Source organism: Amblyomma americanum, chromosome 5 (assembly GCF_052857255.1).
Source record: "Amblyomma americanum isolate KBUSLIRL-KWMA chromosome 5, ASM5285725v1, whole genome shotgun sequence".
Taxonomy (NCBI): Eukaryota; Metazoa; Arthropoda; class Arachnida; order Ixodida; family Ixodidae; genus Amblyomma; species Amblyomma americanum.
In genome coordinates this window covers 19,424,419-19,434,595 of record NC_135501.1, presented here as the reverse complement: position 1 = coordinate 19,434,595, position 10,177 = coordinate 19,424,419, and the positions used below count along the sequence as shown (strand labels likewise).

At 42.8% G+C, this 10,177-nt stretch overlaps 1 protein-coding gene and 1 long non-coding RNA gene across 2 annotated transcripts; both read left to right on the top strand.

The window, feature by feature from the left end:
- Nucleotides 1-963: 963 nt before the first annotated feature.
- Nucleotides 964-3,180, top strand: LOC144133728 (uncharacterized). The gene is made up of 4 exons (XM_077666860.1): nucleotides 964-1,217; nucleotides 2,587-2,711; nucleotides 2,813-3,019; nucleotides 3,084-3,180. The coding sequence occupies exons 1-4, from the start codon at nucleotides 1,071-1,073 to the stop codon at nucleotides 3,178-3,180; spliced, it is 576 nt and encodes a 191-aa protein (XP_077522986.1). The 5' UTR covers nucleotides 964-1,070.
- A 3,758-nt stretch (nucleotides 3,181-6,938) lies between these two features.
- LOC144134591 (uncharacterized) lies at nucleotides 6,939-8,729 on the top strand. The gene is made up of 4 exons (XR_013315163.1): nucleotides 6,939-7,075; nucleotides 8,135-8,310; nucleotides 8,412-8,485; nucleotides 8,567-8,729. It is a non-coding gene; the product is annotated as an uncharacterized LOC144134591 (long non-coding RNA).
- Nucleotides 8,730-10,177: the final 1,448 nt, after the last annotated feature.

Genomic DNA, 10,177 nt, shown 5'->3' with positions numbered 1-10,177 from the left:
TACTCGCTGTGGAAATGCCCACTCTGAAGGCCATGGCGACGTCCTGAATTTGCATCCCTGATGCCATGTACCTAGAAGAAAATGGAGAACTGTCAGCTAGGTGTACTGGTGTCAGCGATCGTCAGTAAATGTGAGCGCACTCCCTAGTACCTCAGAGTCATCGCAAGTCTTGCTCGTGACGGTATGGGTTCGCGCACAACGAAGAGCTTGGTGAGCGGCCCTTCGACTAAGGAATGCAGTTCCTCAAACTTTTCAGAAGACATCCTGTAGTACTTCTGAAAGTACTCCGTGTCCCCGTTCATGAGCAGCGGCATCTGTAGGAAAATATTGCAGTGTAAAGAACCAGCACACAATAACTCTTCCTATGCGAACAAACTCACCGCGGTGTGGAACTCGGATTCCTGCTTCCGATTCTCCCATATGGGTCTCACCCACCAGCGCCGCGGAGACGGGAGTTCGAGCAAAGCCTTCTTCTTTTTTAAAAGGCAGTACTCCTCGAGCAACAGAAGATTAAGTAAAGAGTCGTCATATGGCGCGCATACATCCATTTCGGCTGTGAGCTCAGTCATCTCATCCGACTCGCGAGCGGCCATTTTTGGAAAGTATCTCGCGAGTTTGTACACCGCAGGTACGAACTTTTGTTTAAAAAATAAATTTTATAAAGTGCTTTTTAATGCTCAAAACGCAATAATTATATTTAATTAAATAAACTGTGAAAAGAATTTACAAAATAATGTTTACATAGCACGCTTTTATTGTTTGCAGGCTACCAAAACCGGTTGAAGGCGCATATCTTTTGCCAGCAACATTGGTTTTCGCAGCGGTGGGAAACGCTCCGCGGCGATGCATGTGAAACGAAAGCTTGCGAACCGCTTCGCAGCGCCGCGCCGCTGTTCGCTCTGTTCGCAAGTTCGCTTGCATGTGAACCGCCCTTAAGAGCGCGCCCGCAGCCTGCGTGCGATGGTAAAAAGGCTTCGCTGTGTGCTTTGACTCGTTTTTGCTGTTGAGTACCACTGTTTACCTCAGCCGTCATTTCGAACTGCCTACTGTCCTTTATCCTGCGATACGCAATGTCATCGGCGCCCATTGAATGCCTTGTGACCTGGGAAGGCAGAAAACAGGTTCTCTTCGTCGGTGGAGACCGCAAGAAGTCAGATGTAATCAATGCTGCCATGCTAGCAGATTCATGGGCTTCGTTGCAGTGCGACCGAATAGAGGTGCGTGCATTTTATTTTCATACGATATATTGCTGCTAACAAGGCAGCAATGTGGGCTAGTTGGTTGTACATTTGATTGGGATAACGCGCTACACACAGAAGCGGACACGTTTCAGTTGTCTTTTTTCTTGTGTAGCGCGTTATTCCCATCAAATATTGCTGCTATTTTAATCGCTCGGTGCTTTCGGGGCTCTTCCTCGCGCGCACGCGGTCGCGGCCGTAGTTGGTTATGCGCGCAAGGGCAACATAATATCGTGGCTGGTTCACATGCAGGCGACTGAGCGGCGCGTCGCAGCGAAAATTTACAACTTGTTGGAACCTCGCCGCTCTTCGCCTCGACGACTCGCAACAAATTTTTCCGCCGGGGCGGCAGGATTGGGTAGCATTTTCGCTCGCATGTGAAACAGGCTTTAGGCTGTGTCGAAAATTTGCTTTCTAACCTTGAGACACAGGCGCCAAATGTATTTGGGTCATTCCACGCCAAACGTCCCAGATGTTGCGCTCGACCATCTCCTATTTGTTCGGAAAAATCCATAGAAACTAATTCCAGTGTGCGCAAGCAAAGCTTACATTATTTTTGTCAAAAAAATTTATTGAGCGCAGTTTCAACATTCGAAAAGGTGAGAAGCCAGGCCCTGCTCAATAATTATTAAAAATCCAGTTTTTTAGAAACCACTGCAGTAATTTTTAAATGACATTTGCACAGATTCTGGGTTTCAATAAGATTCGGAACATACAGTTTTGTATGGCATAAATGCTCCGAATCTGATAAAAAGCCGGAATCTGCAAATGTCGCTTAAAAATTTCTGGAGTGACTACTAAAAATTTGGACTGTTTGTTAACTATTGAGCAGTGTCTGGTTTCTTATCTTTCTGCGCTCACCTACAAATAAATTTTTTTGGCAAAAATAATTTCGTCTTCTATTATGCACATTCGGATTAGTTTCCATGAATTCTTTTGAACAAATCAGATATTGTAGAGCACAGCATCTGAGACGTTTTGCCTAGAATTACCCAATTATTAGAGCATGTATCTTAGTTGTGAGCAAAAGATGAGCCTGCAACAACGATGTCTGTCATGCTGTTAACTGCAGTATATATGATGCTCATCTGGGGTCAGGCATTGTTCAACCTTCAGAATTTGGGCATCTGCAGCTTTTCACTCGTTAGTGTTACTTCTGGAAAGGTTCTGTTAACATGGGTTTTGCCTGTGTTACAAAAGTTAATTCATTTTATGCCCAGGACAGTCTTCCAAACAGATGGTAAACTAAAAGGTTTCAGCGTGCCCGCAGTGAAATAATTTGTGTAATTAGTTGTCTTCACTTTCATGTGTTTGTGGCTTCTGATTCACAAGGTAATTTTTGTTGTAGGTCTACAACTCACGTTTCGACACATATGTCGATGTTCCAGAGGGGCACACATTTTCTGATGGAGATAAAATAAACCTCGTTGGCAGTAGCAGCAGTGATGAACAAAACTTGCCACTCGAAACTGGGTGACTAGGCCAGCTTTAAATGCTAGAACTATTACGTGGTACATTGTAGTAATGCACTTATGTTGCACCAAATTCTGTCCCCTGTCTTCTTTTTTTTTTAGTACTGATGATGGACCATTGGTGTTGGCTCCCAGTTGTAGTGAGCCAGACAAGCGCCTGTTCACTGTTCAGCAACCGCTGTATGAACTGCCTCCTATTCCACTGGATATCAAGGCAGACATTGAGGGTACAACATTAGGAGAAGTGTCGAGTCGTACGAAAAACCGTATAGTGTCTTGGATCACGGCACATTTGCTGACAATTGACTGGTAAGTATTGCCTAGTATTGTTGCGTGCGCGATTTCTGATGCTACGCCTGCAATGTGCTCACAGGTACCCTGGAAAATTCTACGAGCCTGCGGCCAAGGCTCTTGTTCTGAAGTATCCTGTCCTCAGGGATACGATTGGGACAGTTTATGTAAGTACATGAATCGCCATGCTTGCTTGCTAGTCACTCTAAATGAGGGATTAGTAATATTGGCACACAAAAACACTTTGGAAAATGATGCCTACTATAAATTTATAAAGTGAACCATCTTCTCAAACAAAAAAAAATTAGTAAATGCTTTGTGGTTCATAGATTACAATTTTTTTTTCTGAAAAGCAGAGAGAAAAATTCATTTGTGATAAAATGACCAGCGGAGCACAATGCATGCAATGCACAGGTTTGTGTTCATTTCTTCATCATGTCAGCATTTGTTTTTTCTGCTTTTGCTACATATTTTTCATGCATTTCATGGATTATCTAGCAAGATATATTTCCCTTGCTGCTTTCTTTCTTGTCAGGTGGCTCATTTTCTTGAGGTAACCTTATCTTGGATGGTTTTGTTCTCGTGTGCAACGTCACTGCTGTGCATGCTCATGGACAAATTGGCATACCAGAGTGTTCTGTGTAAGTGTATTGTGAGGTGTCAGGTTGCTGCACTTATTCATGAACAAAATTTTCTTGGCCATTGATGGGAAATGCACTACCATAGTTAAAGGGGCTCTGAAACACCTCCCGAGGACAGCACACAAACTCACCCAACCACTGCATTGTGTTTTTATTAGCAATAAAACCTGACCAAAATAATTCACTTCTACATGCAGCAGAGAATCCACAATCACGCACGAAAGCTGGTAAGCCCTTTCCAGCGAATTTTCCATGCCCGCACTGTACTCTGTCATTTGCACCTGCGTATAGCAGTTGGGAGATGGTTATTGGTTAGATTCTTTCAGACGTTGGGCAGCTATGGCCACGGCCAATAAGCCGCGTTGCTCTGGGTAAGGAATCGGAGGAGCGCCTACCTTCCAGCGTGCAAAAAGGGCTGAGAGGAGAGGGAAAAGCGCGAAGATGCTGAAATTAAAATTTTGACTACGGGTAACTCAGCTTTCGTGAAATGCATTAAAAAAATTCTTGCTGGATATTATTCGTGGTGTGGGGTGCTTTAACATTCCAGGCATATCTCAACTTTATTAGGGCCCCTTTCAGAGCCTCTTAAAAGTGCGGAAGTAAACTTTCTTGTGCCCGTACAGGCGTGCTTGAGGGCCCCTCATGCACAAGCATCAATCAAGAGCACTGCGTATTGTTCACAAACATCCTTGAGTCAGGCATTAAGTACAGTGCTAATAATGCACTGGGGAGCAGGTGCGTTCGGATTGCTCATGCATATCTGCTTTGGCTAGAACAAGGCAGTGCTGCTTTTAACTTTTCCTACAGTAAGCACAAGTGGCCACTGCACAGGCATATGTGGAACCTATGCCCTCTTGCATCCCTTTCTCCAAGGCAAATCTGTATTTGTGACTGATGGCTGCTAGGTGGCCATTTCGGTCAGTTTGAATTTATAATGCAGTGGCACTGTTTTACAGGATTCATGGAGGGTTGCATTTAAGTACAAAATGGGCAATATCCGAAAATCCGTGGACAATGATCCTAATGTTGAAGAGGCGAGGAAGAAGTTTGGAAGGAAGGGGAACTTCCAAGACAAAAGTGGTCTGAAGAAGCAATGCCGCGTGGTAAGTGAAACTACAGCTAAACATTAGTATTTAAAACACTCTGAAAAGTAAAGTATTCTGTTGCGCTGAGTTTGCGAAGGGGAGTTGCATGTTAAAATTTACTGTGATCATTGCACACAAGTGGGCAAAAAAATTATAATAATTGGGCTTTGTAATGAAGTAACAATATTGGCCCCCGTAAAGATCTTTTATAACAAGAAAAAATTTCTACCATCTTAGTTTACTAACGAAACAAAAAACAAAGCCATGAAAGTAATTGGAGGGCTTCAAATCAGTGCAGACCACTAGTTGGGCATGCATCTCTAAATGAAGTGAGTAAAGAAAATATAACGAGCAGACCTGACTTAGACTGAAAGTACAATAACATCAAAGCTGTAAAGTAGCTGCATTTGATGCAAGTTGGTGTTTCATGCTTAATTTGAAACCTTGCACAGAAGATAGCAAAAAATAAGAGCCAAACGATGACTGTTATTACAACTACTGAGGTTATACACTCGTGGCCATGTGAACCGTGTCATGGAGTACCTTTGCTAGGCTTGAAACACCACCACAATCCTGGCAATGTGTACCTAGGTGGTCACTTGACGTGCTAGTAGGTGTTTCGCCTGTTCCACATATATTTTGCCACTGGTTTGTGGGGCCTGGTATGCCACCTTCCTTACATAGCCTGTATAGGAGGGATTCATTAGCAGTGCAACTGTCCCATTGGCTGTGCTGAGTCTGTTTTAGAAAAAATGTACATGAAATAGAGTTAACAGAACCATTCAGTTTTTAAATGAGCTTTGTGGATTAGAGGTATGCTGGAACATCAGATAAAAAAAAACGCATTCTCCCATCATAGTTAATTGCATTTTTGATCAGTTTTGGGCATGCGCATATTGAATTTTTTGTCAAGATTCACCACGTTGCAGCTGTATATAATGCGCTACCTTAAGTGGGAAACCGCTTCACTGGCCACCTAGCACCCAGCAAATCGAACAGAGCGTGAATGCCGTTGCGAGTTTGCAACACTTACAAGCAGCCTGAGTGCACAGAATGCAAGGTGAACAATTCAGTGCTCGTGTTCGCATCTAGCCAAGTACAGGACTCTTCATATTCTTGCCTATGCCCGCCATGCTGCTTTCCTCTTATTTTGATGGTGATCGCACTTCAAGAGAGCGATATAGCATTCCTTAAGAAAGCTTGTACTGACATCACCCATGGCAGCTGGTCTTTCTTAGTAGTGGCACCAAGGGTGCTTTGCTTTTGCACAATATTGTGGGTTATAAAATATTTTTGTGTGTGTGGTAAAAATAACACTTTCTATAAGGTAACGCTAGCTTATCTGTATAGCTTAACTTAGTATTCCCCGTTAGCGTTCTTTGAAGGAGGACCCTTCATTTATATAAGGGCCCCATCAGCCTTTGCACTGGAGTCTATTTAAGAAGTACTTGCTGTTGGGCTAGCTTGTTCATACTATATTTAAATGGCACAAAGGAACAAAGACAAGAAAACAAGGGGACGCTCTTCCTGTTCCATTGTCTTCCTGTGTGTGTTCCTTTGCACCATTCAAATGTAGGAAATAGTTTCTCAAAATTAGTTCCATCGAGCCCAGTGGTTGCTCAGTGATCTGTAGGTAATCACTTTTTTGGCACAAATCATACTGCAGCAATGTAACTGCTGATATTCAACAGTCATCGATCAATTTCTGGATTTCTTGAAGGGACCTGCATATGCATGGTTCTGTACTTTGCACACATCAAGCAAAACAAGACAGAAACAAACACACAAGGTCTTGCAGCACATTTCAAAAACTCTGGGCGGTTCCCCAAAGCTATCAAGGTCGGAAACTGTGGACTAGGCAGTTAATCACAATAGCTACAAAGGCATGCATTGGAGGTACTCTGGGGAATTAGGCTTTGACTAAAGAAAGAGCACTTCATAAAGCTCAATGCAAAAGCTGCAGAGTGCTGACAAGACAGACTGATATCCAGTTGTCAAGTTTTGCCGAGGTCATAGATCATAATCAGGATTTTAGAAGAGCAGGTCTGTGTTACCTAAATTATGCTAGGCCTTACTCGTGATATTGTGCTCAACCGTATTAATGTTTTCAATATTTTCGTTGCAAGCCAAGAGACACCTTGGAAACTACAGTAGAAGAAGTTGATGGAGTCGTAGCTGCTCATGTAGACTTCATGGCAAAGGAAATGAAGTGGTGCAATCCAGATATACAAAAATTGAAAGTTTCCATGCAGACAACTCTCCCCTCAAGGAGAAAATGGATAAAAATAAACAGTCCATCAACGGAGGAATTGCTGGACAAGTATCCAGCCCTGACACTTCGGGAAATGGTAAGCTTCAAAAAAGTTGAGCATCAGGCTGGTTTACTGAAAAGGTTTTCAACAAGCAGTAATACTCATTCCATCCTTCAGGTTTCAGAGACATGAAAAATGCAACCAGCTGCTGTAAGAGGCTAAATAAATTGAGAAAGCATTAGATTCAGTTGAAACATAAGCAGTGCTTGCACTAACCAGGATGTGGAGATAAATTGTAGAAGGTTGCATTTTTGAAAACAAAACAAAATGAGCAGAGAGGGGGAGTGTACAGTGCACTGTACACAGGTGTCTTGCATATCAGGGGAGGCGAAACAAGACGCATGTGTACTGCGTGTTGTCTGTGCATGTTAACGAATCCCAGTTGGTTGAAATTATCCAGAGCCTTCCACTATGGCGTGCCCCTTATACCCGAGTTGCTTCTGGACATTAAACTCTCATAAACCAGTCACCATATTTAGCAGTTCTGCTGAATGGTGGAGCAGTGGAAACGCACTGTCATATGAACTTTAATGGTCATCTTGCTACGACACTTCCCCCACGCCTGTTTTCACACACTTAAAGAGCACGTATCGTACACACTGGGGGCAGAAGCAAAAAATCACAGGCACTGCATGGTTATTTCACTGAAATTTGTCACACAAAGCAATCGGTGTTTATAGAGTTTTTCATTACATAAAAGCATGTTGATGGAGACACTGCGTTACAATTTTCATTGATTCTCCCTGCCATTAATTCTGACACATAATTATGATGGGCATTTCCTCCAATCTCGTGAAATCTAAATTAACGAGGTGTTACTGTGTTTGGTTATGGGGTGTCCACTGTTGGCAAAGGACAATGGTCACACAGTCAGTGGGAGACTCCTTTATTCTGCAGTGGGCATAGTTTGATGATTATAACGCTGTGTTAGTGTTGTGATGGTGATGTATTATTACAGTGACTAAATATCCCAGTGTTGAATTTTGTAGCACCGGGGTTTTATTTGATTAGGTTCTCTCTCTGCTTGCTTTGAATTGTCAATCCGTTGAGACTGTACTGTTAACTTGAGGCTACGTTTTCATTCATAATTTTCAGATTCACCAGGAGTTCATGGAAATCTGCAAGGTTGACTTCGAACGAAAGTTACTTGGCTTCATAAATGGTCATGGACAAAGATTGTTCAGCATCCTTAAAACATCACGCACAGCACAAAAAAATTTTCAGCGAGGTACAAAAGGCAATTGCTGACAGTGAAGGTGACGCAAAGAAATGTACGTTTTGAGAAATTGTTTATTCATTCTAATTTCATGCATTTTATTTTCTTGTTTCTGTAATTGTCCGCTTCTACGAATTTCCTTTTCCTTGCGCACAGATTGCTTTGCTGTTGGCGTACTTCAACTCCTACCACACTTAGTGAAAGAGGAGGCATTCTACCTAAGAGGACCGGTAAGATTTTACTTGATTTCCTGTTTGGTTTTTGGCTTGCTTGAAAGTGCCTTGTTTTCTATAAATTCCATTTGATTACAGGACAGCTACCCTTGCATTGTCATGAATGACAAGCCGCATACTGCAACAAATGTGTGTGCAACATTCGAAAACATGAAAGTGGAAGCAATAGATGTGATAAGTGGATTCGCCACAGTCATGGAAATATATTGGGTCATGAACATCGAATACTCCAAAAAAAACAAGAACACCATTGCTGTTTTAGAGCATTTCTGTGGCCTAAAATCAAAGCACCTGAAGCCAGTCACGCTGCGGGCGATTGCTTTGCTGGAAAAAGCCAATTAAGCCATTCCAGCAAGAAATAAACATTGCATCGTTTCAAGACAATTTGTTTGTCTGGTTCTTTTTGGAGCAGCCATATAAGCCCACTGCTTCATATTGCTTGTAACTTTTGTTAGCCAACATTCAGGCTGGTGGTTGCCTCATCAACAACAAAGCAGAGCTGCTTGCAAAAGGTGGTTGCGATCACTACTATCCAGGGTATAGTAAGTATTCCTAAAATTAGTTCCCGATACTACCTCCAGAGATAGTAAATGCCACTATAGGTAGTTGCCGTTACTACATTAAAGGTAGCTCTACTTACTACCTCCAGAGGTAGTAAATGCCACTATGGGTAGTTGCCGTTACTACATTAAAGGTAGCTCTACTTACTACCCCAAGGGTAGTACCTGTTACTTAAGGTAGTACCTGTTACTACCTCCAGAGGTAGTAAATGCCACTATAGGTAGTTGCGGTTACTACATTAAAGGTAGCTATACTTGCTACCCCAAGGGTAGTAACTGTTACATAGGGTAGTTCCTGTTACTACCTCTCTGGAGGTAGTTACAACCACTACCTTGCAGTTACTACCTACAGTTACTACCTAGGTAGTAACATATGTGACAAGCAGTTACTACCCTAAAAGTTAGTAACTGCAACTACCTTTTTTTTTAGAGTGTACGTCGTTGGGTTCGGGAACGGGATTCATCGCAACGCTGACAAGACGCCGGTGCAAACGTAAACGAATTGACGGTAGCGACTCCCGATAGATGCCTTCAACGTGCGGCGGCAGTAGCTTTCATTTCGGCGGCTGCTAGACCGCACTGCTAGCAGCCAGGGATTAAACTTAGTCACGGGATTAAACTTAGTCATGCAAACAAAGTCTAGCTTCTGAAAGATCGACCTCTGAGCTGTGTTGTCTTTTCTACGTTCTTGTTCGTGCTGAGTGCACTAAACGTTTCCTTAAAGCCTAGCTTTTGCTGTAAACAGAATGCAGATTATTCACAAAGTGAACATATGTGTTGGTGTTTACAACAGCGCTCGTTTCAAGCAAGTTTTGTTGTTTTCCTTATAATAATAACATTAATAATAATCCCGTTGATCGCACTTCGTTCTTTTTAATTTGGTGGAATTAAAATGAAACATGGCATATTTCCAGTAGCGTAGCAGGCGACAGGGGGGGAGGGGGTCAGTATAGGGAAAGGGGGCCTTCATGAGCATTAGCCCAGGGCCCCCATTTTTCTTAATCCGGCCCTGATATTGGCCTCCTTGCTTGATGCGGAAGATAAAGACGCTGCTGAGATAGCTGAACTTCGCAAGGAAGGAGGAAAGATAGTAAAGTTGCCAGGCGATCAGGCTGGAGCATGTCGTTAT

What these genes read in the sequence shown, in the direction of transcription:
- LOC144133728 (XM_077666860.1), top strand. Translation starts at nt 1,071, where the DNA reads ATGTCATCGGCGCCCATTGAATGCCTTGTGACCTGGGAAGGCAGAAAA. An exon ending in TGCAGTGCGACCGAATAGAG is followed by an intron (nt 1,218 to 2,586) that starts GTGCGTGCATTT and finishes TTTTTGTTGTAG; the next exon opens with GTCTACAACTCACGTTTCGA. An exon ending in AACTTGCCACTCGAAACTGG is followed by an intron (nt 2,712 to 2,812) that starts GTGACTAGGCCA and finishes TTTTTTTTTTAG; the next exon opens with TACTGATGATGGACCATTGG.